Source organism: Tenrec ecaudatus, chromosome 1 (genome assembly GCF_050624435.1).
Source record: "Tenrec ecaudatus isolate mTenEca1 chromosome 1, mTenEca1.hap1, whole genome shotgun sequence".
Classification (NCBI taxonomy): Eukaryota; Metazoa; Chordata; class Mammalia; order Afrosoricida; family Tenrecidae; genus Tenrec; species Tenrec ecaudatus.
In genome coordinates, this window is record NC_134530.1 from 22,734,239 (window position 1) to 22,760,234 (window position 25,996).

A 25,996-nucleotide genomic window follows, 5' to 3' on the forward strand; every position below is an offset into this window, starting at 1 on the left:
AACCTTCTTCAAAGAATTGGAAAAACCACCAACTTCATATGGAGAGGGAAGAAACCCAAAATTAGCAGAGAACTCAAGAAGAAGGACACAATTGGAGGACTCGCCCTACCTGATTTTAATGCCTATTACACAGCTACAGTGGTCAAAACAGCATGGTACTAGCACAACGATAGACACTCAGACCAGTGGAAAAGAATAGAAAGCCCGAGGGAGGGGGAAAAAAAAGAGGACCTGATACAAAGGGAGAGCAAATGCTTTGAAAATGATTAGGGCAAAGAATGTATGGATGTGCTTTATACAATTGATGTATGTATATGTATGGATTGTGGTAAGAGTTGTATGAGCCCCTAATAAAATGTTTTTTTTTTAAGAATAGAAAGCCCAGGAGTATAATCATCAGCATATAGACAACTGATCTTCAACAAGGGTCCCAAAAACGTCAAGTGGAAAACGGATGCCCTCTTGAATAAGTGGTGCTGGAAACAATGGATATCCACATGTAGAAAGATGAAACAAGATGTTTACCTCACCCCATGCACAAGAATACACTCAAGTGGATCACAGACCTAGAAGTTAAACCCCAAGCCATCAGGACCATCAAGGAGGGAATCGGGACTAATCTCAGAGCACTGGCCCAGGGAGCTCATAGGCTCACTGCAACAGGGAAGGGTACACACACATGTGAACTGGAAATCAACAAATGGAATCTAATAAGAATAAAGCACCTGTGCACCTCAAAAGACTTCACCAAGAGGGTGACAAGACAACCCACAGACTGGGAGAGGATTTTTAGTAATGACACATCGGACAAAGGGCTCATTACTAAAATCTACAACACCATCGTGACCTGCAAAAAGAGGAAAACTGTTAACCCCCTAAGGAAGTGGGCAAAAGAACTGAAAAGAACTTTCACAAGAGAAGAGACCCATATGGTCAATAAGCATATGAGAAAGTCCTCGAAGTCCCTAGCCATAAGAGAAATGCAAATCAAAACAACCATGAGATACCACCTAACACCCCTGAGGCTAGCCCAGATCAGCAAATCAGAGAGCAACAAGTGTTGGAGGGGCTGTGGTGAAAATAAGAACCCTCCTCCACTGTTGGTGGTCGTGTAGATTTGTACAGCCACTGTGGAAAGCAATCTGGCGATACTTAAAGAAGATGGAAATTGATCTACCTTATGACCCAGCCATCCCTCTACTGGGCATATACCCAGTAGAAGCAGCAAATAAAACACGACCAGTCATATGTGCTCCAATGTTTATTGCGGCACAATTCACAATCACAAAGACTTGGAAACAGCCTAAGCTTCCATCGATAGACGAGTGGATTAGTAAACTTTGGCACATACACACAATGGAGTACTATGCAGCACTGAAAAGCACGGATGAACACATGAAACACGTTATTTCATGGGAAGAGCTGGAAGGAATTATGTTAAGCAAGGTAAGCCAGACACAAAGGGACAGGTACAACATGAGTCCCTTGAGGTAAGTACAATCAGCATGATAGAAATAGAAGAATAAACATCCATCTCACAATAAACGGGGGGGAAGCATAGATAGTTGGAGGGCAGGCCACACTTAGGGAGGTACATGAGAACCCAGCATAAAGAAGGAGTAGTGGGGTAGGGAGAGGGAGAACCGGGAGGGGTAGAATCCGAGTGGATGATATGGGGGGGGGGGGGGGAACAGGGTACTAACCCACCCAGGGAGAGTATTGTGTCCCCACAGAACTGGAACATGCATATGGATCCCACTATGACACACCAAACAAGGAGGGCAAACTAAAGTACAGAGGATAACACAGAGGCTGGACAACACGCTGGCCCAAACCAGAATTAGCCCGACCCCCACATTCGAAGGGAATACCACAGAAAATGAAAATAGATGGTCTGGTGTGGGAAAGGAACTGACCCACCACACCACACCCAGAAGGAAGCTGAAACAAAGGAAGGAGAAAGGACGTAGTGAAGTACACCTGGGTCCACCAAGCCCAAGGTCGATAGACGAGCTAGAAGGGCCCATCATACAGAGAGGACCATTCAGCTGGCCACACTACGAGATGCGACATCCTGCACCAACCCATGGCCCGACACGGGACAGCACCTGAGACGCAGTGGGGGATGTGCGATTGAGCTGACCCCGCCACACTGAGGCAAACACTGGGAGCGTGCAATGGAGCAGCGAGGGAAGAAGAGCAAAGAGATCCCGAGGGAGTATAAAGGATGGGCTTTAGGGCCAGGACGTGGCACCACACAAGTTTCATCTGGAAAACACTCCTAAAGGCCAACAAACAGACCTTGAACTACTAGCAATTTTTTTTCTTTTTTTGCTATCTTTTTGTTTGTTTGTTTTTTAATCTTGTAAATTTTGTATGTAAGTGGCTTTTCTGCTTATCAGCGTGTCGGTGTTGCTGCTGTCGAAGCCATGTTCATATGTGCCACTTAAGCACTGTCAAAGTCATCTGCATTTGTATGCACATATTACTATATCAGCAGGTCCACCTAGACAAGATAGGCTGGACAAACAATGAGAGAAGAAAATAACGGGACAAATGGTCCTGGAGGGACATGGAGGTAGGGGAAGGGAGGAGGTGTTGGCCAACACAGGGACAAAGGAACAGCGAGTGGTTCAAAACCAGAGGAGAGAGGGGAGGGGAGGACTGGTAGGGAGTGACCAAGGGCAAGGTAACTGAGAGGAATTACTGAAACCAGAATGAAGGCTGAACATGGCAGTGGGATGGGAAAGTGAAAGGAAATGGAGGAAAGGAGTAGGAGGCAAAGTGCATACAGAGAAACCTAAATACAGACATGTAGATATGTAAATATATTTATGATTATGGGGAACTAGACAATGTGTATATATTTATAGGTTCAGTAGCAGGGTAGCAGATGGACATTGGGCCTCCTCACGCATACTCCCCCAATACAATAGCACCTCGCCCAGCTAAACGGTCATTGCATGATACCCACCTTCCCGACATGATCACTGAAGACAGACGTGTGTGTAAGCAAACGTGGTGAAGAAAGCTGATGGTGCCCGGCTATCAAAAAGATATAGTGTCTGGGGTCTTAAAGGCTTGAAGGCAAACAAGCAGCCATCTAGCTCAGAAGCAACAAAGCACACAGAGAAGAAGCACACAGCCTAAGCGAATACAAGGTGTTGAACGGACCAGGTAGCAGACACCAAGGAACAAAAACAATCATTGTGTGATCACCTTCCTCACATAAATGCTGAAGACGAAGGTGTTCATTAGCAAGTGTGGTGAAGAAGGCTGATGGTGCCCGGCTACTGAGGATATAGTGTCTGGGGACTTAAAGGCTTGAAAGCAAACAGGCGGCCATCTAGCTCAGAAGCAACAAAGCCCACACGGAAGCAGCACACCAACATGGGTGATCGTGAAGGGCAGAGGAGACCAGGTCTCAAACAACAAAGGCGGGGGGGGGGGGGGGGAATCGCATCACTGTGAATGAGGGGGAGTGCGTGATGGGGACCCAATGCTCATCTGCAGACAGGTGGACATCCCTTGCAGAGGGGTAGTGGGGAGGAGATGAGTCACTCAGTGTTCATTGTAGCAACAATGAAACTCAAAACCTTCTTCTAGTTCCTGAACGCTTCCTCCCCTCCCAATTATCATGACCCCAATTCTACCTTGCGGACCTGGATATACCAGAGGATGTACAGCGGTGCAGTGGGGATCTGGAAACACAGGGAATCTAGGACGGACGAACCCCTCAACACCCACGGTAGGAGTGGCGACACCCGGATGGAAGGGGGTGTAGAAGGGAGAACCGATCTTGGAGATCTATGTGTAACCTCCTCTCTAGGAGATGGGCAATGGGAAGGTGGGTGAGGGGAGACACCACGCAGTATAAGATAATTATTTAAAAACTGTTAAGGGAGCAGGGGGGAGCGGGGAGGGAGGGGGAGGGAAAAAATGGGAAACCGAGCTGATTCCAGGAACCCAAGTGGAAAGCGAATTTTGAGAATGACAAGTGCAACAAATGTATTAGGGTGCTTTGCTCAATTGATGTATGAATGGCTTGTGATAAGAGTTGTAATGAGCACTAATAAAAAGATTTATTAAAAAAAAACAAGGCGATGCGTTCAAATTTGACAACTGTTTGAGCCACTTTATCTCTATATTTTTATCTATACATTAACTATACATCAACCTTCCTAATGCCGTGACCCTTTAATACAGTTCCTCATGTTGTGGTGACCCCCCCCCCAAGCATAAAATTATTTTCTTTTTTCTTAATCATTTTATTTGGGGGCTCTTACAACTCTTGTTACAAACTATACATTAATTGTATCCAACATATTCGTACATATATTCCATCGTTCCTTTCTAGACATTTACTTTCCATTGTGCCCTTGGGATCAGCCCCTCCCTTCCCCACCCCCACATAAAATTAATTTCGTTGCTACTTCATAACTACTTTTGCTAGTGTTATGAATCAGGCGACCCCTATGAAAGGGTCGTTCGACCCCCAGGTTGAGAACCGTAGCTCTAGACAATCCAGTCGAATGCAGTGGACTGTCCAGCGAAGGGGCAGGCGGAAACAGCCTTATAGACCCTGACTCAGCAGCCCTACGGGAGAGTAAAACGGCCTGAAACCCAAATCTTTAGGGAAGCAGGCGGCTAGGCCTGATCCTCCTCCCTCTGAGCAGCTCGCGGGTTTTCCCGCCTGCTTTTCAGTTTCCCTTAGTCGTTCAGCATTTAAGCGGCTGCTCGCCCAGCTCTCCACTGCACCCAGGGGCCTCTTCCCTGGGCTCCTCCCAGAGGCTCTGCCCGTTAGCAGTCTCGACGGGGTTTCTTCCCAGGTGGAGGAGACCCGCCCCGGGGTCCAGGACTCGGTGAGAAAAGGGGGCCGCCCCGCCTGGCTCTGAAGCCCCCGTTTGCGCAGCTTGGTCTCCTAGCTCGGCGTGGGGGCAGGGAGGGCAGTGGGCAACGCAACCAAAGGCGGGTGCTGAGGAAGCCTTTGGAGCAAGGGGCACGGAGGGACCCGCCCGCGGGGCTGACCACCGGGATCGGGCCCCCTCCAGCCCCAGGGGAAGGGCTCACACACGCCCGCAGGAGCTCAGGATGGCGGGCGCCTGGCCTGGAAACCAGGAGTCACTTCCGCCCGTAACAAACGTGGGCCGGCCCACGAACACTGACGGAAGGAAGGCACTTCCGCCCTCCTTCAAAATGGCCCCGGCGGAAACGGCAGGGCGTCGTCCGGTGGCGATGGCCGCGTCAAGGCTAGAGCTTAACCTGGTGCGGCTGCTGTGCCGCTGCGAGGCGATGGCGGCGGAGAAACGGGGCCCGGACGAGTGGCGCCTGGAGAAGGTGAGAGTCCCACGTTGCCGTCACGTCAACCGCTACGTTCAGAGGCCGCTCTCTGGAGCTGACCGCCCCCCGCCCGGCCTCCCCGCCCCCACTGTCTCCTTGGCCACGCCCCTCGGGCCCCGCCTCTTCCTGTCACGCCCCCGCCCGCCACGTAACTCCGTTCCCATCATTGAGACCACGCCCACCGCCTGGCCACGCCTCCGCTTGGTGTTTGACTCCTCCCCGGGCCCGCCCCTCACCCTGCCTCTTAACCCATTTGATCTCCTTAGTACGTGGGCGCCCTGGAGGACATGCTGCTGGCCTTGAAGGGCCAGACCAGGTGAGTACGGGCCACCCACAAGGGTTTCACACCCAAGGGGCCCAAGAGAACTGACTGGGACCCTCCCCTGGGCTTTTTTTTCCTCCTACCCATCCCCAGTAAGCCAGCCTCCGAGGTCATCAACGAATACTCTCGCAAAGTGGACTTTCTGAAGGGGATGCTGCAGGCAGAGAAGCTGGTGAGCCAGGACCTCTTTGTGGGTGACCCCCACTCTACCCTCCTGTGTCTCTGAGACCCACTCCATCCATGTGTGACCCCTGCGCCTTTCTCTCTGCAGACCTCCTCCTCGGAGAAGGCGCTAGCCAACCAGTTCCTCGCCCCAGGCCGTGTGCCCACCACCACCCGGGAGCGCGTGCCTGCCACCAAAACAGTGCACCTGCAGTCGCGGGCGAGGTACACCGGTGAGATGCGCAGCGAGCTGCTAGGCATGGTGAGGCCCCTTGCAGGTCCTGGGAGCCCTTTGGGGTGTGCACTGCAGAATAAATACTGTCAGGTCCAGGGATCCTGGAACACTTGACGGCCTCTTCTCTGGGCCTATCACCAAGTACTGTGGACAGGGCTCTGCTGGATAAATAGGAGCGCAAATAGAAGGTGAATGTGGTACATGCCCTGGTAAACCTCAAACTACTGGCCACAAGAACTGCCAAGTGCCTTTCCGAGCATTTTACACGAGTTAGTTTAACTCCACAGTGTCAGCGTTGTAGCTGCTGCCCGTTTGTAATTGAAGAAATCAGAGGTAACAGGGCTTACCCAGGGCCCTGACTGAGGTTAGGAAGGTTCAGAGAGCATGAAGGATAGTTTGGGAGCAGAACAAAATGGGTGAGTTTATGTCCCTCTCTTCCCTGCAGGACTCTACAGAGGGTGAGTGTACCTATACAAAACAGGATTCAAGACCCAGCCTGGGACAAGACCTTACTGCTCCAGGTTCTGGGGCCCAACCTGGTTCCCACAGTAATATCCCCCATCTAGAGATGGTGGCCAAGGGCATCGTTCAGTCAGACCTCGCATAGGGGTCTGAGAGAGAAGAAGCGGCCCCTGGAGGAGACAAGACCGAGCTCGAGAGAGGGTGGTGAGGAGCCCAGGTGGGAGTGGAAAATACTTTGAAGCCATGGGGGCATTCAAGCTGGGGCTTCGAAGCATAGTTAGGAGCCTGCCAGGCAACAGAAAAGATGGGGAGACGGCACAGCACAAGCAAAGGCCAAAAGGTTGGAGAGCTGGAGACCAATCCTCTCCCTTCTCTCCTCTTCCTTCTTCCTGTATGGCAGAGCCCGGACTGGATGTAAGGAAGCGAACGTGAGTGTCGCTGGGTCCCCTGGGCAGTGTGTGTATGGGGGGCGGGGAGGGCTGGGTGATCCAGGGAATACCTATCAGAAGCCACTCTCTGGAGATACTTTTCCCGAAACTGAAGCCAAGAAGGGGAAACTAAGGTGCCCAAGGGTGATGCAGTGGCTATAGCTGTGGCCTCTGGGCCCCCAGCAGACATGGCAGTCTCTTCCCATCTCACACCTCATCTCCCACGCCCACCTGCCCACCCATGTGTGGGATCAGTGGGCTCGCAGGGTCCAGGCCAGTGGATGAGAAGCAGTCGGCAGCTGACCTTGACCTTGCCCTCCAACGACACCAGAATCTCCAGGAGAAGCTAGCAGAAGAGATGCTAGGCCTCGCCCGCAGTCTCAAGACCAACACTCTGGCTGCACAGAGCGTGATCAAGAAGGACAACCAGGTCTGGAGACCCTGGGGTTCCTTCGGCCACTGTCTTAGTGGTCTCCCAGAAGAAGACTTCCCAGCAGAGGGGCATTGTAGCCAGGGCTTTGGTGGGTGGATAGGAGTTCGGAAACAGCCAGAAATGGCATTCCCAGTTCAGGGCACACAGCACCAACAAGTGCCAAGAGGTGCATACCTGGCTCGGGGCAGTCCAGGTAAGTGAGCTTTGCCCCCTGTCCTGTTGATGTCCTCTCCACCCTGCCCACAGACCCTGTCGCACTCGCTCAGAATGGCCGACCAGAACCTGGAGAAGTTGAAGACGGAATCAGAACGACTAGAGCAACACACGCAAAAGTCGGTCAACTGGCTGCTCTGGGCGATGCTCATCATTGTCTGTTTCATCTTCATCAGTATGATCCTCTTCATCCGCATCATGCCCAAACTCAAATAAAGGCCTGGCCCTGTCCACTCGTCTGCCTCTGCCTGCCCCCTACCCCTAGTCCCCGATGGGATGGACAGCAAGATGGGACAGTGTCGGGTAGTCCCTGGGAGCCACAGGGATCGTGTGAGCGTGGTGAAGGGGAAGTTTGCGCTCTGAGCCCCGTGTTCCTTGAGACACCAGGGAAGCCCACCCCCATCCCCATGTCTTGGAGAGCCATGGGTCAACGTGATCCTTTTAGCCTTGTGGGGCCGGAGGATGGAACAGGGCCCAGTGGTGCTAGTGGGTAAAGCAGAGCAGGGCTAGGCCCGGAGGACTGCCTGAAGGAGGAGGCATCAAGGCAGGGTCCTCCTTGGGATCAAAGGCCCGCATTCTGGGAAAGCTCATGCTGGCACCAGCCACAGCCAAAGCTCTCCCTCAGCACGCTGGGTCCTTTGCATAGTCCGACGCTCATGTCCAAACAGCACCGGGCACGGTGGCTCAGCAGAGGCCTCCCTGTCACCATATGACCAGTCCAGAGGAGAGCTGGGTAGGAGGTTGGAGTCAGGACCAAGGTAGAGGGGTGGGAGTGGGGGGTCGTGGAGGGAAGCTGGGGGGCAGGGAGTCCTGGGGACGAGCTGGGAAGCTCCATGCTTGGAATGACAGAGGGTTGGGGCATGTGGGTGCCAGGCTCTCTCTGCCCCCACTTCAGATGACCCAGATCTGTGGGAGTTTGGGTGGGGCCTGTGGAGACAGGTACTGCTGATGGAGGTGTCTCGTCAACAGGAGAGCAAACCGGCCAGGGAGTTTTCTGAAAACACTGGTGGGAGTTTTCATCGTCGTCTCATTGTTTATAAAAACAGGCGACTTGTGCCTCCAGCAATAGTGAATGTCAGCATCAAGAGGCCTGTTCATCAAAGTAAGCACATTAACGCACCTGAGGACAAGGTCGCAAGCGCTGAAAGGGCTTCTTACGCGCTTCAGCATCCATTACTCTGCATCCACGAGTGAAGGAGAAATAAATACAGCGACTTGTTTGCTGCCACCAATCTGGCCCCAACTCGTGGCCTCACACACCAGAGTGCAGCTGCCTGGCCCGTCACCATGCCCTGTTGCAGCAGGGACCAGGGGCTCCTTAAGGTGCTCGTGGGCTAGTTTTGGGAACTTGGTTGCTTGCCAAGCCTTCTCGGTCCATCTTAGAGCACACCGCTGAAAGCTGTGCGGCACCCTAGCAATGTGTCAGGTGGGTGATGGGCATGCGGAAGTGCACCGGTTGAGACTCAAACGTAGATGCCCTGGACTCAACACTGGAGAAGCCACTGCCCCTATTATCACCTCAGCAACCAGACGGGAGAACTGCCTCTTGAGTCTCCAAGACTTGAACTCTTCACGGAAGTAGCAAGCCCGTCTCTCCAGATCTCCTACCCAGGAGGTGAAAAGTCTATGACTGAGTCACCACTGTTCCCATTAAGAAATCATGAGAAAGGCCTGTGTTCCTTGAGGGAAAAAGCCCAAAGACTGAATGCAAACACGGACTTCCGGCCATTGCCTCACAACTTAAAATCCTTCTAGAGCTACTAGCTAATGCCATCGGAATCGAGAGAGAAATGAGCTTGAAAATCTCAAATCCGGACTAACAAGCCATCTCAAAGAGAATTCAGTGCCCTAGCAAACAACATAAGGAATATTCTTTAAAATAATTTTATATGAATAAAAACTGCACAGAGTATTGGCAGATCTCATTATGAGCACAAAAGTAGAGAGGCCCATCTTTCTCCCCTGGAGCAGCTGGTGGCTTCGAACTGCTGATCTTGGGGTTAGCCGTCCAGCCGAGGAACCACAGCCCAGCACCACCAGGGCTCCACTGAACATGCAGGGGGCAATGTGTTAGCCTGGGTACATTAGAAAACAAATCCACAGAAACTCATATAAGAGTTTTTGTTTTCTTTTTTAAAAAATCACTTTACTGGAGGTTCTTACAGCTCTTATAACATTCCACACAACTGTATCAAGCATGTTGGTACAAATGTTGCCATCATTTTGTAAACATTTACTTTCTATTTGAGCCCTTGGTATTCACTCCTCTTTTTTCCCTCCATACCCCACTCTCACTTTTTAAAGGTTTTTTTTTAATCATTGTATTGGGGGCTTGTACAACTCTTTTAAAAAATTTATTGGCTCATACAAATCACAATCCATACATATGTCAATTGTGTAAAGCAAATTTGCACATTTGTTGCCCTCATCATTCTCAAAACATTTGCTCTTCAGTTTAATATAAGAGTTTTATAGAAAGGGTAAGTGTACATTAAGAAAGCATCCCAACCCCGTGCTGTCCAAACCCGTAAGTCCAACATTAGCCCATATTTCCAACCGATCTACAAAGTCCTCCTCCATCTCACAAAACACACAATGATGCTGACTGCAGGAGGAAAGCCGAATCAGTGAGCGTGTAAGCATCTCAAGGCTGGCAGGGGTCTCCACACGGCTGCTCCAGCACCCAGGGCTGCATCAGTGTAGGTCCATGTGGCTTCTCAGGGATGTATTCCAGGAAGTGAGCCTTGCCAGCTGAAGCAGGGAACTGGCTAAGGCAGCTACACCCTGGCCCATCAGAAAGCAAGAGACCCGAGAACTAGAAAGGCTAGGCTCACTGAGCCATTTATCTCTCCGCCTTTCAATTAATCCCACATGTGTTTATCTATCTTGGACGTCAAGAAGTTCCTAAACAAAGAAGCGAGAAGTTCCTAAACAAAGAAGCGAGAAGTTCCTAAACAAAGAAGCGAGAAGTTCCTAAACAAAGAAGCGAGAAGTTCCTAAACAAACAAGCGAGAAGTTCCTAAACAATTTCCAGGATCTCTTCATTCCTTGTTCCACAATTTTTTTGAAGCTCACTGATACACCTAAGGATGGTCTGTGAGGATACAGTGTTTCTCTGGACAAAGATGAGGCTTTCTACTTCTGAAAAGAGTTACAGTCTCAGAAACGCACAGGGGCAGCTCTACCCTATCCTATAGGGTCACTAGGAGTCAGAATTGACTCCATGGAAGTGAGACTGATTTTAGTTGGGTTTCAGATGTAAAATTCCCAGGTTCCCTTGCCCAGTGAGCCCATTTCCAGAACGTTACACCCAACAGATAATCCTACCTTGTGTCCAAAGAAATTAGCCCATTGATATTTTCTGCAACATGGCTTGGAGTGAGGAAATTATACACACACACACACACACGTATGTCTGCCAAATAAAGGTCTCTTTGGGAGGAGACAAATTAACTGCTGTCATCCGCTGTCTCTGCTTTCTACTCCCAATAATGAGTTGGATTCTTGGAAACCCAATTTTACCCTGTCCTATATGACGGCTGGGTCAGAATGGACCTTGTGGCAGCGAGTTTGGCTTTGGTTTGGTCTTTTCTAGCGTTTGAAGTCTTTGCTTTGCCTCCATTGATTATTTTTTTAAGTATTTAAGTGTAATGTCTGAACAAAAAACTGAGTACACACTCACCGAAAACAGCCCCGTATTCCGACAAATAAACCGAGGGTCTCAAAACTCACTGCCATCGAGTGGATGCGGACTCACAGGGACCCTACAGGGCAGGGTGGGACTGCCCCCTGTGAGTTTCTGAGACTGTCACTCTTCGCACGGGAGTAGGGAAAGGTTACATCCACGTGGACACACGCAGGACCTGGAGGGAGGTTCGACTCCCCTGTGTACGCTGCAGCACCCGATCCCTCCGGGGCTCGCTCTCAGACGCCGGGCCACGCCCACGCGCACCTGGCCCCGCCCCTCGGGGCTCGGCCCCGCCCCGCCTGCCCAGCGACCTCCGCCGTCGTGTGCAAGCTCCTGTTAAAGCTCAACCGGAGGGCCGGACGTTCTGTCCTGGAGCTCCGGACCCCAGACTCGGAGCCCCGGACGCTGGGACAGGTGACTCTGTGCGCGAGCGGCCAGTGTGGCCTGCAACCAGGGCGGGCGACCGGGCGTGCTTCCCCGGGGCGGGGACCGGGGAACTGCGTGGGTCGCGGGAGACTCCGGCCCTGCGGGGGTTAAACCGAGCCCGGCCCCGCTTACGCGGTGACGTCATGTTTGTTTGCATAGGGCTTTTCCTACGTACGCGATCAGAGGCGGGGTCTGGGCTGCGCTTCGGGGCCAATCGGGTGGCCTATGCAAATAGAGGCGGGGTCCCGGAAGCCGCTCGGGGCGCAGAGTGAGGGATTCCGTGGCTGGTCTGCGGGCCTGGCCTGCCTCCAGGTGCACCTTTCTGCCCTGCCCTCAGGCTGCCCGCCGACCACCCCCGCCTTGCGCGGGCCGCGCCGCCACCCGTAGGTCCCGCCCGCCGCCCAGGGGACCCCCTCACGGCGCCGTCCCGAGGTCAATGCCCATCCGGGAGACTCCCCAGACCCACCGTTCCCAGAGGGACCCCCAGCTCCGCCCACCTGGCCCCGGGCCTCCTGTGAGTAAGAAGTCAAGCCCCAGGCTGGGACCTGTGCCAGGAGTTCAGCCCCACAACTTAAGAGAGCTCCATTTCTCCGTAGCCCCCGGGTCGCCCCTGTCTCTTCCGGGTAACCCCAAACCATGGTTCTTGCAGTGTTTGCGGCGACACGACCCTCGAGCACTGGAAGCCAGCTCTCCACGCAGTCTGTGCCAACCTCAGTCTGGAGCCCACAGGGCACGGCCCAAGAAGATTGTGTTTGAGGACGAGCTGCCTCCCCAGCCTTTCCTGGAGACCAGGAGGCCTCTCGGAGCCACCCCTGGGGTTTATAAACCCAGTCCCCGCCCATTGCCCGATTATGAGCTGTGAGTGCCTCTCCAGATGCCTGGGGGGAGGGCCACTGGGGCTGGGGCTTTGACGGGTGGAGAGGAGTATACCAAGGAACCCAAAGGAGGAAATCAAGCGTTTCAGGCCGCGGAGTTTAGCACCTACCCACTCTGACCCACATTGCCCTGGCAGGAAATACCCCCCTGTGAGCAGTGAGAGGGAGCGGAGCCGCTACGTAGCTGTGTTCCAGGACCAGTACTCAGAATTCAGGGAGCTGCAGCAGGAGGTGGCCACCGCACAGGAGAAGCTCAGGCATCTGCAAACTCAGCTGAACTCGCTGCCCTCACCCCGCAGCCAGGTCAGTGCTGGGCGGAAAGCCCTGCCTGTAGCCGCCCCAGGCCTGGTCATGTGTGGGGGGTCGGGGAGTGCTTCCTTCTCCAGGCTGGCCCAGCACCTCCACACGTGGGGCCAAGGTCCACCCTGGAGGGTCTCTTTAGGCCAGCCTCTATTTGTCTGCGCCGGTTTCCCTATCCCCCCTGGGGTCCAGCATCCTGAGTCTTCTACCCCCCCTCCCTCCATAGAAGGAGGCCCAGGTCACCGCCCGAGTCTGGAGGAAATTTGAGAAGAAGCAGATGGTGAGTCTTGATGCCTGGGTCCTTCTGGGCCCTGATCCTGTGCCCATGTTAAAGGAGAGGAAACTGGGGCACGGGGAGACAAAGCCTCAAACAGCAGGAGAGAGCTGGGTTGCCATAGGCCCTCCCTGATTCTCACCCTACCCAGGACCCCAGCTTTCTAGACAAGCAGGCGCGCTACTGCTACCTGAAGGGCAAATTGAGGCACCTCAAGGCACAGATCCAGAAATATGACGACCAGGAGGACAGCGAGGGCTCCGTCTACTTCTGAGCATGCTGGCAGGCCGGGGAAGGCACGCTCGAGTGGGGACCCCCTCTGCCCTGGCTTCTCTTCGGTTTCCCATCGCTGGGTTTTCTGTGTCTTCCCTCTGCCTGGAATAGCTTCCCTGGGCTGCACACGTTTGTTGTCACAGAGCTCTGAGGATCTCGATACCCAGCCTTCCCAGGACCACCTCTGGGACCTGGGGCCCAGACTCTAATACTCAGCACTGTCCCCCAGGCCCTGCTCGCCATCTCAATGAAGGAAATGGCTATTAAACGTTGACTGTATGCAGCTGCTTAACCCTCGTTTCACCTGTCACCCCAAAGTGGTTCTCCCCACTCTCAGAAGGAAGCACCAGCTGGCAGTTCCAAGAGGCTTGCCCACGGTCTCCAAACCCTCCGATAGCCAGGGCTTTCCATCTCCTTCAAGACCCGAGCTCAGGTGGCCTCTGGTTGGAAATTTCTGGACTGACATCAGTTTCACCTCCTTGCCTAGCCTTGGTGGGGGGCTCCCACAGGCAGCTTCAGTAATACATGGAGGCCTTAGGGTTAGGGGAAAAAAAATTTTATAAAAAAAAAATACATGGAGGCCAGGGCCAATGGAAGCCTGGCGGTGGTGGTTAGGTACCTTCTGAGACCCGTTCCGACTCCAGTGCCCTGTGGACCAGAGAGCGAAACACCTCCCGGTCTTGCACCAGCCTCACAATTGTTAAGCGTGCACCACTTGTTGCAGTCACTGTCAGTCCTGCTCCCGGCCTTTCTCTTTTTTGCTGCTTCTCCACTTTAGCAAGCAGGATGTCTTCCAGGGAATGGTACCTGGAGTCCAGTTGATACTGTGGGTGTAGTGCTAGAAAACGCCTGGAGGGGGCAGACTGGGCCCAAGGACATTGAGTAGGCTGACACACACCCACCACCCCCACCACGGTGGCACCAACCCCCTCCATTTTCCTGTGATCCTTGGCCCCTTTGACTCAAGACAATGATTGACATGAAGTGCTGTGTGGCTTTCATGCATATGCAGGGCCCTGAGGGCCTCCCGTGTTCTGGGGAGGGTAGGTAGGGCAGGCCCAGGCTGCCTGCTAGGCTGTGTGACCTTGAACTCACTGCTGCCCTCTGATTCGTGGTCTCCCAGAGAAGTCTCAGGAGAATGGAAGGATCAGTGTGGCAGGCAGATAAGGCGGTGCCAGTCACAAGTGTAGCCATGGCCACCACACAGCCCCTGGGTTAACCCTTGAGCCCCTTGTCTGGGGAGACAGCTGCGGATCGTGTGTGATACTGTAACGATGGAGAGATCAATAGCAACAATTTATGACAACCACCAGGGAGGCTGATGAGATACATCTTCCTGCAGGAGGGGCTGTGTGGGTGGGGTATTGTAGGAGCGGTTACTTCATTCAGTTGTCAGGTGTAGACAGACATCCAGTCTCCAGCAGGACAGCCCCTCCATGCTCACTCGGTCCTGAGTTAGCCTTGGTTTGTGAATCTGAGAAATGGGCCTTCTTCTAGCCCCTGCCAGACGGACAGGCACCCACTTACCCTCAGCTGAATCTAGAGCCCTTGACGCAGTACAGGGCCCAGTTCAGCCTTTAAAAAAGTCCAGGGCCCTCCCTTGAGGGGCTAGGACATGGCCTTAGGCCTCATTCATTCCATGGAAAGGGGTATCATCTCCCATTTCAAAGACTTCCTAGACAGGTGCTGGGAGCGTCTCAGAGGGATAGGGCTGCCAGGGTGACATGGCATCGAGGGCATCCTTTGCTGCAGGCTCCCGTGAGTCTGAGGTACCAGCTTTACAGCCATCATCCAAGTCCCTGTTAGCACTCCAGTCCTGTCAGTACAGCCCCACCTTTCCCACCAAGGGCACAGGGCTCCATGACCTGTTACCGCCCCCACCCCCCATCCCTTCTCCACTCAGCCAGGTCTGTTTCAGCCTTACCTCACAGTGGTCCCGAACACCAATCTGCAGGGGGTTTATCACCAAACTCAAACTGGCTTGGGCAAGAGGGGAAATTTGATCTTATAAACTTCAGTGTCTGAAAACTTCAGGTATGGCTTCATCAAGGGGCTCCAGAGGCACGCTGGGATATTGATTTTCCTCTGTAGGGGTTGCCTCACTGATTCTATCATCAAGGTGGTAATTCCTCCCACCAGGTCCCATTGGTCTGCTCTGGGTCACATGACCTTCCTGAACCAATCACTGTGGCCAGGATAGCAAAAGGCTGATTGCCTGGACTGTTATCAGGACAGGTCAGGGCCTCATGGGCTCTGAGGGAGTCCTTGAAGGAAGAGAGTTCTAAGGACTCTAAGGAGCCCAAATACCAAGATTAAGAGCCGACTTTTAGTTGCTTAAAGTATGATTGCTCCAGGGCTTGACTCTGTCATGCTCAACTGCCTCAGCTAATACAAAGTACCGCTTGAACCCAGGGGCCATCTGCAGGGCTCAACACGTGGGGACCCCCTGCCTCCCACCCTTAGCTTGTTTCTGTGTACACAGGGCTGGGGTGGGCACCAAGACAGTGAGACCCCTGGATATCCCTGGACTAAGACACACAGGGCAGGTTGGCATGTAGGAAACATCTGTATTACTGTATCCCCCTGCTCATTCCTCATGTAGTGTCCATGCCCACCCCACTCCTGCAGTCCCAAAAGTTCATCCTGGGCTCCGAGGGATGGGTTGTGAAAGGATGGGAACGTGCCATGCCTCCCTACATCTTTGTCAGGGCACCGGAAGACGCGGCTGGAATCTGCAGACGATCCGTCTCTTTTTGGTTTCATGATCATTTTAAAAACAAAGTCAAACATTTCACAGTCTTTAAAAAAGAAGAGTCTGAGAAAGGGCCAAGGTCCTTGGCCTGGGGACCCCGAGCATCTGTGTCCCTGGAGGTTGGTCACTGGCCGGAGCCGTAAGGCCAGTTGAAAGTACTCCCCGAGAGCAGCATGTCTCGGATCAGCGTCTCAATGGGTGTCTTGCCCACCAGGCGCATGAAGAACAGCTGAGAGATGAGTGAGGCTGGGACGGCGCGCAGGGCAGGCAGACGCAGCAGCAGGCGGCCGAAGCGCTGGGGCTGGGCTGGGTACTGGGCCCGCACGTACTCGGTCAGGGCCACCTGCGCCTTCTCCTGCAGGCTCTCCACGTGTGCTGGGTCTGAGAGGCCACAGGCGTCTGGAGAAATAAGGTGCCATCAGGTGGGAAGAGTCCACACCCAGGTGATGTTAAGCACAGCTCGGGGCGCTGGGATGGTTGGTGAGGGGGCTCCTGGGGCACAAACGAGGCTACTATGGCAGTGTGGACTGGGGTAAAGGCAGTGATATGCTGAGGATGGGCAGGGCTCCCCTACAAAGGTGGCTTTAGTAGTCAGATTACAGACTGCCTGGAGAATCAACAGGCTGGGAAGGGACAGGACCCCCACTCCCAGCAGGGCAGGTCATCTGGCCACACCTCTGGGGGAGGGGCACCACAACCCTACTCAGAGCAAGGCTGGAGGCTGGCATCTTGTAGGAAGGAATCCTAGGCTGAGTGCCCAAGAATCCAGAGGCCCCAGAACCAAATGTCAGGGCATCCCTTATCTGGCACACTTCCATGACGGCACTGACCTGGGGGGGTGGGGTCAAAGGGCTAAGAAGCAGGGGTCCTCAAATTTTTTAAACAGGAGGCCAGTAGTACACTGTCCATCAGACCCACTGGAGAGCCGGACTATAGTTTAAAAAAAAAACTGAACAAATTCCTATGCACACTGCACATATCTTATTTTGAAGTGAAAAACAAAAAGTGGCAAAAACATCGGGCGGACCGGATAAATGTCCTAGGCTGGCCGGATGTGGCCTGCGGGCCGTAGTTTGAGGACCCCTGGGAGACCAGTGGGCCTGGAGGCAGGGGGATTGGCCTGCAGGTGGGCTTGGCTACACCCTGAGATGGAGGCTGGGTGGAGTGTTCTTAGGGAGTCCTGGGGTGAAAGCTCCAATTGTCACCCCTGCTGCTCCCTCACTGCCCCACCCCCACCCCCCTTCGGTGCTCACTTGGGGCAGGGGTTCCAGTCTGACTGGCTGGGGCTACAGTGGGGCCACACTCAACTGCTGTCCTCTTAGCCCTTCCTTACTAGGTGCACAGCCTGCTGTGGCTGGCTTTGGGGACTTCGTGGGGGCCGGAATCCCCCCTGCCCCCTCCCCCGCACCCGCGGCGGGCTCTCACCAGGAGTAAAGAGCGCGATGGCCTTGAGGCAGCCATACTCGGCCGAGTCCACCTGCAGGCGGCCCAGCTTGTCCACTTGCTCCTGGAAGGCGCGCACCTGGTCCATGAAGGCCACCGCCCGCTCGGCGGCCATGGGCGCGGCGTGCAGCCCGGCGGCGGCCAGCAGCGGCGCAGTGTGCAGGGGCAGGGCGGCCTGCGCCGCGTTCAGCACGAACAGCTCGCTCCAGCTGAGCCGCAGCAGGGCCACCTGGTCGGCCACCGGCAGCTCGGGGAAGAAGGGCGCGTGGCGCGCCCACTCCACGGTGCTGAAGAGCAGCCGCGCCGCCAGCTCGCACACGTTATCGATGCCCAGCACCGCGCCCGCGCCGCCCGGGCCGAAGGCGCCCGCCGCGCCCGTGCCAAAGCGGCCGGCCGCCGCCGGGTAGGGCTCGGCGCGCAGCAGCTGTGCGATCAGCTCCGACACCGGCTGGCCCGGGAAGAGGTCGCCGCCCGCCGCCGCCAGCGCCGAGCCCGGGGGGCTGCCCGAAGACGCGGCGCCCGGGCCGGGCAGCGAGTGGGGGATGCGGCCGCGCTGCACGGCTGCGGGGAGGGAGGCGGGGGAGAGGGGGGCAGGAAATGGAGACGGAACGAGGGATAGAAGGGCAGAGGGGAGAAGCAGAAGATGGAGTAGGGGTAACGAGAAAGGGTGAGCAGAGAACGGCCACCCACAGGTTATGGGGGACGGGAGAAGTGTGGAGAAGTAGGAGGGAGGGGGTGCAAGTGGGGAAGAGATAGGGGGAGTCGAGGGGCCAGGGAAGCCCGGGCAGGGAGGGAGAAGGAAGTAAGAAAGTAGAGAGGGGGGCAGGGAAGGTGAGAGAGACGAAGGGGTGGGGCAGGGAGGGAAATTAGGAGAGATTAGGGGGAGGGGGGAAATACTGGTCAACCAGAGGGTCACTCAGTGCCTCCTTCCAACCCCCCAGACTGCTTTTTCCCACCTCCTGTGTTCACAGGATGCTGGAGAGGGGGGTTCCTGTAAGCCCCCCACCCCCTCTGGTCACCCCACCACTCTAAAGGCAGGTGTGTCTAGGTCCCTGGGACCCCAGTGCCAGCCACTAGCTGTCATCAGCTCCAGGAAGAGACAGGGAACCCGGAAATGGAGGTGACCTAGGACACCATCCATCCCCCCCTGGCTGGCCTGGACCCCAAGAAGGGCCCTTGTCTCAGTGGGGGAGGAAAAAACACTGAGGCACAAAGAAGAGGTGGCTGCAGGCCCGCCCAGCCAAGGCTGCAGACAGCCAGCGGTGGTGGGGCAGGAGGAGGGCAGGAAGGCTGGGTGCCAGGCGGGGACTAATTAATGAGGGTTAATGAGCTGGCACGCGCTGCCCTGGCACCTCAGTGAACTCCTGGTCAACCCTCATGGTGTAGGCAGGGGAGGGGAAGCTTGGGCAGGAGCCCAAAGCTGGCAGAGCCCAGCAGAAAGCCAGGGCCTGGGTTCATGCCTACATGTAGCCTCTGGGGCATCTGCCCAACAGGAGTACCAGGAAAGGCCCCCGGGGTGATCCCAGCTGGACCCAGTTCTCTCTGCTTACCCCACACCCGGTTCCTCCCTCAGCCTGCAACCTCTGACCTCAAGGCCTTGGCACTGGTTGTTCCCTCCTCCCCACCCCTACTCCTCCTCCACCCCCCAGGGTCCCAAGTTCAAATCCCAACCACAAGTCTTTTGCTCTCAGACCTTGGGTAAGTGGCCTGACCTGTTTGCCTTCTATGTCTCAGTGCAGGAAAGCATAATTATCACACAGGCAACCATTGTGGAATTGAAAGTAACCTGCGTCGGTCACTTAAAGCAGCACCCAGCAAACGCCAGGCGCTACCCGAAACGGGCAGACAAAACCCACTGCCATCGAGTCGATTCGGCTCACGAACCTAGACAGGGTTCCCAAGGTTGGGCTGCTTCACTGAGGCCAACAACTAGCTACATCGTTCTCTCCAAGAGCACTTGATGGATGTCAACCTCTGCCTTCGCAGTTCGCACGCAGGCCAACGCTTACACGTCAGCACCACCAGGGCTAAGTGAATGCTCACTCAGGGCATCAGAACACTGACTAAGTGCCTACTGTGTGCCTGACTCTGATCTGGAAGCTAGAGATATCCGGCAAGGAACCAGACAAAAAGCCCTGCCCTCAGGAAGCGGGTTCTTCCGGCAGGGGAGTCAGGTAATTACAGAGCGGGGTCAAGTGTGTTGCACTCCGAGTTAATTCTGACTCAAGTGGAAATCAAGGCAGAGCAGCCCTGGGGTCATCTCGGTGAAGCGCCCAACTGCTAACAAACAGGACTGGCGGCTTGAGTCCCGGGGAGCCTCGGTGGAGAAAGGGGTGGCAGTCGGGCTTCCACGGATGACAGCCTTGGGAACCCTGTTGGGGAGTCCGACTCCATCCTGCAGGCCTGCTCTGGGTCAGAACAGAGGGCTGCGGAGCAGAGGGTTCGGGATTTGGTGAAGGCAGGCAGGCAGGGCTTCTCTGAGGAAGTGAGGTTTGAGCACCTCTTGAGGGAGGTGGGGGAGCAGCTACACACAAGGCTATCTATCTGGGGTGGGGGCGTTCAGACAGTGCAAACAGGCCCTGAAGTAGGAACAGGCTTGGGAGATAAATGATGATGGATTCTGTCCATCTAGAGAGATTTGGAGCCCTGGTGTGAGGCATGGGGGGTGGGGGGGTGTGCCTGGGGTCACCCTCACACTCAGGGGAGACGCGTGTCTACAAAGAAACCCTGAACAGGTTCGCCCACAGAGGCCTGATGGCGAAGAAGTCAACTTCCAAGGCTAGACACAGGGAAGAACTACCAGGGGACTCAGGACAGCGCCACACAGGAGGGCTCTCGAGAACCCTTTGGGACCCAGCGGGAACCTCTGGGCTCTAGCTTGCAGGTTACAGGCAGAGTTCCAGGCACAGCCGCCCACCACCTGTCACCAGGTGCTTCCATCTCCGCCACCCAGAGGTCAAGAGAACGGGTGTGCTGACCTTTGCCTTAATTGGGCTGTGTTTCTACCTTGGGCAAACATGAAAAGGGGGTGGAGAGTGGAAGGTGAAAGGACAACAAGTCACAGAAGAAAAAAAGGTCCTTGTTCACATAAATTGGGAGGGCAGGCTTGGGGACCAGAAGGTCACCAGGAATGGGGGCTGTAGACAACCCTGAAGAAGCTGCCACCAGAGGCTGTGGTAGAGAGATAGCTGGCAAAGGTGTGGGGGGGGGGGGTAAGGAGGGGTGGAATACAGGTGGCTAGAGGACCCCCCAAGTCAGAGATGCCCCCTGCCTCCCTGTGTCCTAACTGGACTCTTTCCATCACAGGGCGCAACCCAGGAATCTGGGTGGTATAGTGGGTTAGGAACTGCACTGCTAACCACAAGGCTGGCGGTTCAAGCCCAGCAGGCTCTCTTGAGAGAAAGATTAGGCTTTTTTGCTCCCATGAAGATTGACAGCCTTGTAAAAACAAAGGGACAGTTCTGTCCTGTCCTAAGGATAGTCCACTCCATGGCAGTCAGTTTGGTCTATTTTGTAGGGCGCAGCCCCCCTGACCATTGCCTCCACTCACCCTCTTTGCGCATGCCGACCCGGAAGCACTTCTTGAGGCGACAGTACTGACACTGGTTCCGGTGGTGCTGGTCAATCTGGCAGTCACGGTTGGACCTGGGGGCACACAGGTTGGGTTGACCTTAGCACCAATACCAGTCACCTGTATGTGGCCTTTGGAGGTAGCACCTGAGATAAATGGGGACCCCTAGAAAGGGGGGTGCAGCTGGGGCTCAGGCTGCAGAGGCAAAAGGACAATTGGGGTGGAGCGATAACGGATGACTCGGGAGTCGGCGGAGAAGTAGGAGCCGCACTACAAGGAGGGTTTGTTAGAACCGGGTTTTGAGGGATGAGGAGTTCCCTAGGTGAACGGAGAAACCAATCACAGCAGATGCTTGGAAATGAGGCACAGAGGGTCTATTTGGTCATTGACATGATAAAGGACAGGACCTTTGTCTCAGGCAATGTGAGAGCAGGAAGGGGACATGGTCAGGGAGTGGGGCTGTGTGTGCTGACTCAGGGGATGAGGTGCCAGTCTCTACTGGACCCCAGCACCACCCTGCATGAGGCCAGCACCAAGGGTCAAATCAATCAAAGAATGAAACCTTTCTTTTTTTTAAAAATCATTTTATTGGGGGCTCCTATCTTCTTTAAGGTTCCCCACATCCACTCCTCTGACTGAGTTAACTCTCCTCCTCTGACCAGTCCCTGGGAATCATTCTTGTCTCTCAGAGGGATGGACCAGGTATTTGCCCCCCACGCCCCTAGGTAATGAACTCCCCTCCCCATCCAGGGCTGGTCCCAAGCAGGGAGGGTCTGATGCTTTCTTTGCAAATGCCCCTTTTACCCTTGACCCCACCCCTGTGCTGTCCTCCACCCTGGGTGTGGATTCTCCAAGGCCTGGGGGTCAAGTGTAGATTAGCCAAATGGATGACCCAAGGCAGTCATGATGGAAAATAAACATGCCACAAAGAAGTCAACCAAAACCCTTCTCCAAAAGCAACTCCCCCCCCCCCATGCCACCTCCAGCCTCAGTTTCTCATCAGGAAAGGAGAGGGAAGATGTCGACCCTTATATGGGGCTCTGGGGTAGGACGTCAAGAGACAGATTAGAGGTCTCAGGGAGGGCTGGGTAAGCGGACAATCTGCGCCCGCCATCACTGCCCCCACCTCACCCCCTGACCAGCCACGGCTCTGCCTCCACCGGACCCTGGGAAGAGGCCCTGCCAGGGCAGAGGCAGCTCAGGCAGAACCAGAACAAAGCCCAGCGGGTGGTGGGAGGGACCAGGGCAGCCGGGTGGAAACAGCCAGCCTGGGCCAGAGGGCAGGTGGGGGCCCCCTGCTCACGAGGCTGACCTCAGGAGAGGCAGAGGCCCTGCTACCTTTCGCCTTCATTTCTCCAGCTACGGAACTGGGACAGATTTCCTGTTCGCCCAGGTTGGGTTCCTGAGATGGGGAAACGGAATGTTCTATGAGCTGACCTTCAGAAGACATGACTTGCCTTACCCTGGATGGAGCCTCCTCCTCGTGCCCATGATTCTGACCATGGCCCTCCCCTGCCTACAGGACCCCATGGCCCTCAGTCCCATGTTGCAGGCCCGAAGAGCTCTAATTCCTCCATGTCTGCTGGGGGGGCCACCTCCCAGACAGCCCTTCTTGACCTGCCCCCAGGGGGTATTATCTACCTGGGCCAGGCCTAGGGTTAAAATCTCCACAGGGTTCTGCCCAGGCCAGGTCCCCAGGGAACGTCCTGCCTTAAACTGAGGCACAGAGAGGGGGGGGGGGGTTGACTGTAGCAGGTCACACAGCACAGACACTGAAGAAGCTGCCAGCTCCCTCCCCTCCAATGGTCCCTGGCCCCCACCTCAGGACACTACTGGGGACCCTGGAACTGCCTGAGCCCTGTCCTGCCCTCCCCAAAGGCTGGGCAAGAGAGTCAGCATCTATTCCTGCCCCAGAAATGAGGCCAAAGTCGGCTGGCCCAGATAGCACAAGGGCCCCCTCCCACTTGCCCCGGGCAGGCCCTGACCCTGGACCTGGGGCCAAACTCCAGTTCATGGCCAGCTCTGACCAGTGGCCAGCAAGCTCTCTCTTCCTTCGTCAGCAGTGCTCCCTGGGAACATCCTGACCCCAACTTGGCTCTCCACCCCCCATTCCTGTCCCCAAAGCTCTTTAGTGCTGATTGGCGGGGCAGAGGTGAGGGTCCCCTGGCTGGGAGACCCAGGGCAGGTGCTGGGACATCCCTAACCTCATTGTGCACCCTGGAAACGTGACTCTGGCAGAGGCAAGTGTTCATCAATAAAGATAACAAGAGGATCTCAGCTGGGTCTTCTTCTCCTGGGGGCCTTCTGGTCTTCTAAGACCAAGCAGAAAAAAACAGACCACACCCAGCTGCTCCGAACCGGGGCCCGGGGCAGCCCAGGACCACCCCTCTGAGACACACTACTCCAGCAGGGTCTCAGAGGTACCCGGTGATTTAGGAATTTTCCAGGGCCACATGGCTACATCTAGGATATATGTGTGGGGGGAGTGTGAAATCTGGCCCCTGTCCCAGCAGCTGTGGTTTCCGGAGACCCAAGGTCCTGGGTAAACCCAGGGGTCCCCCTCCTCGATGGGGCAGGCCCTACCCCTACTCCAGGAGGGCCTCCAAGCGAAAGAAGCCGCCCTATGCCACCCCAGCCTCCCTTGCGCCGTGGCTCTACTCGGCCGCCAGAGCGACTTTGGAAGTGATATTTGACCCCAAGGGCGCGCCGTATCGATCCGCGCGGCCGCAGACAATGGTCCCTGGACGCTGCAAGCGCCACGGTCCAAGTTCCACGTTCGATTCCCGCGAGATTGCCCCCTCCTCTCCGTGAGCCAGAATTCTCCGAGCGAAGGGACTTGGCTGGGGGAAGCGTGGAGGGAGGGGCGGGGGCAGAGGCTAGGGTTAGGCTCACAGCCATGACAGCATCTCTAAGCCCCAGGGCCAACCCCCTGATGCAGATGACCCTGGGGGAGGGGGGGAAGGAGAGGAGGAGGAGGAGCAAACAACTGGGGCGAAGACGCCAGGGACCACCTGATGGGGGCCCTGCAACGCTGCAGCGCCGACTGTATACATCATCCTAAGACTGAAAGGGGAGCTCGTACCCCGATCTCAAAAGGCGTGAGAGGCCCAAGGAATGTCAGCGCCAGGTCCAAGGTGACCGAACGGGTCAGAGGCCCGCCCAGGCCGGGGCCGGACACGCGGAAACCGCTGCGCTCATGGGGGCTCACCTGCAGGTGTAGCTGAGGTTGCGGCGTATGCTCCGCTTGAAGAAGCTCTTGCAGCCCTCGCAGGTGAAGACGCCGTAGTGCTTGCCGCTCGACTTGTCCCCGCACACCACACAGTCCACCTGCAGCCCCGGCCGCTCCTCGTCGCCCGGCTCGGCGTCGCTGGCGGCGCCCGGGGGCGAGGCCGAGTCCTCCTCGGTGGCGCGCGGGTAGCCACCCGCCTTGTCCACGCCATTCGTGTCTCCACCGCCGCCGGGGCCGCCCCAGCCTCCGGCCACCATGGCCATAGCCCCCGGGCCGCGGGGCCGGGGCGCCCCCGCTGCGCGTCGCTCTGGGGGTACCCCTCTCGGCCCAGGGGTCGCTAGCCGGCGCGCATCCGGCCCCGACGCACGGGGGGCTCCCGCGGCACCCCCCAAAAAAGTTTTGCAGCACCAACTTCCTGCGGCCGGTCCGCGCGCCCCGGCGGAACTGGTCGGGCCGGTTCCAGGCCAACTTTCCCACGCGTGCGCGGGCCCGGGGCCGGGGGAGGCGCACTAGCGGCGAGGCCCGGGGGCCCCGGGGGCAGGCGCCCGGCCGCCCGGGGGCCCCGGCGGGGGCGCGCGGGCCATGGGCCGGCCCGAGCCGCGCCGGGGGCCGCAGCCAACTTCGCGGGCCGCCCCGCGCACGCCGGAGGCTGGGGCCAAACTTTGGCCGCAAGTTGCGCGGGCGGCCGCGGCGCGGGGGAGGGGCGGCGGGCGCGCGCCGGGGCCGGACGCTGCGCCTCCCGGGACCCCCCGCGCCCGCTGCCGCCGCCGCCGCCGCTCGCGGCCTGCAGGGCAGCGGGCCTCCGCCCTCCCAGCCGCCGCCCGGCCTGGGCCTGCGCCGGGGCCGGAGCCTCGCTCTCACGCTGGCCTCGCCACCGCCGCCGCCGCCCCCGCGCCCGGCCTCGCGCTGCGGCCGGTTTGACACACAACGTTCCATCCGCGGGGCGGGGGGCGGGCGCCGGGCGCGCGCCGCGGGCTGGGGGCGGGCGCTCGTTGCCCCGGCGACGGCCGCCCTTATAAGGGCATGGGTGGCCGCGCGCGGCGCCCTGGCCAGCAGAGTGAGGGGGGGGAGTGGGGAGGGAAGGCGAGGGCGGGGCGCGGCCGCGCGGCCTGGACCTCCCCTCCCCCGCCCGTCCCGCCCCCGCCCCCGCCCCCGCCCGCGCCGCCCTTAACCCCTGCCGGCCCAAGATCCACCGTGCCCTCCTCCAGATGTCTTGCGTAGGTCTTCCTTTCTGTCGCCGCGCTCGGACGCTGCGTCTCCGGCCGCCCTCGAGGCTCCCCTCGCAACCCCCCTCAGGCCTTCCTGGCAGAGCAATAATGGGGGTCCGGTTGCACGAGAGCTGGGGAACATGCCCCTGCGCTAAAGATACACACACACACACACACACACACACATTCTCTCTCATAGGCACATGCACACACACGCGCGCGCACACACGCGCACATCTGGGGCATTTGCACAGCTGCATGATGGATTGAGTGTGCTGGCTGCCGCTTCCAGAAAGTCGCCGCGGCTGCCCCCCACCCCCCATCTTTCTTTAGCATCTCCAAAGGGAAGGGAGGTTGTGGTT

At 56.7% G+C, this 25,996-nt stretch overlaps 3 protein-coding genes across 3 annotated transcripts; 2 read left to right on the forward strand and 1 right to left on the reverse strand.

The window, feature by feature from the left end:
- The first annotated feature begins 4,790 nt into the window (after window positions 1-4,790).
- On the forward strand, window positions 4,791-8,337 carry USE1 (unconventional SNARE in the ER 1). The gene is made up of 8 exons (XM_075548723.1): window positions 4,791-5,337; window positions 5,607-5,656; window positions 5,756-5,834; window positions 5,934-6,086; window positions 6,505-6,517; window positions 6,922-6,949; window positions 7,205-7,379; window positions 7,629-8,337. Exons 1-8 carry the CDS (start codon window positions 5,092-5,094, stop codon window positions 7,809-7,811), a joined length of 927 nt encoding a protein of 308 aa, XP_075404838.1. The 5' UTR covers window positions 4,791-5,091; the 3' UTR covers window positions 7,812-8,337.
- Window positions 8,338-10,818: 2,481 nt separating this feature from the next.
- Window positions 10,819-13,714, forward strand: OCEL1 (occludin/ELL domain containing 1). The gene is made up of 7 exons (XM_075555766.1): window positions 10,819-10,824; window positions 11,524-11,697; window positions 12,047-12,223; window positions 12,359-12,567; window positions 12,722-12,887; window positions 13,111-13,164; window positions 13,310-13,714. The coding sequence occupies exons 1-7, from the start codon at window positions 10,819-10,821 to the stop codon at window positions 13,430-13,432; spliced, it is 909 nt and encodes a 302-aa protein (XP_075411881.1). The 3' UTR covers window positions 13,433-13,714.
- Window positions 13,715-15,984: 2,270 nt separating this feature from the next.
- Window positions 15,985-24,934, reverse strand: NR2F6 (nuclear receptor subfamily 2 group F member 6). The gene is made up of 4 exons (XM_075548731.1): window positions 24,406-24,934; window positions 21,177-21,271; window positions 17,609-18,187; window positions 15,985-16,582 (listed from the first exon to the last, which is right to left on the reverse strand). Exons 1-4 carry the CDS (start codon window positions 24,687-24,689, stop codon window positions 16,308-16,310), a joined length of 1,233 nt encoding a protein of 410 aa, XP_075404846.1. The 5' UTR covers window positions 24,690-24,934; the 3' UTR covers window positions 15,985-16,307.
- Window positions 24,935-25,996: the final 1,062 nt, after the last annotated feature.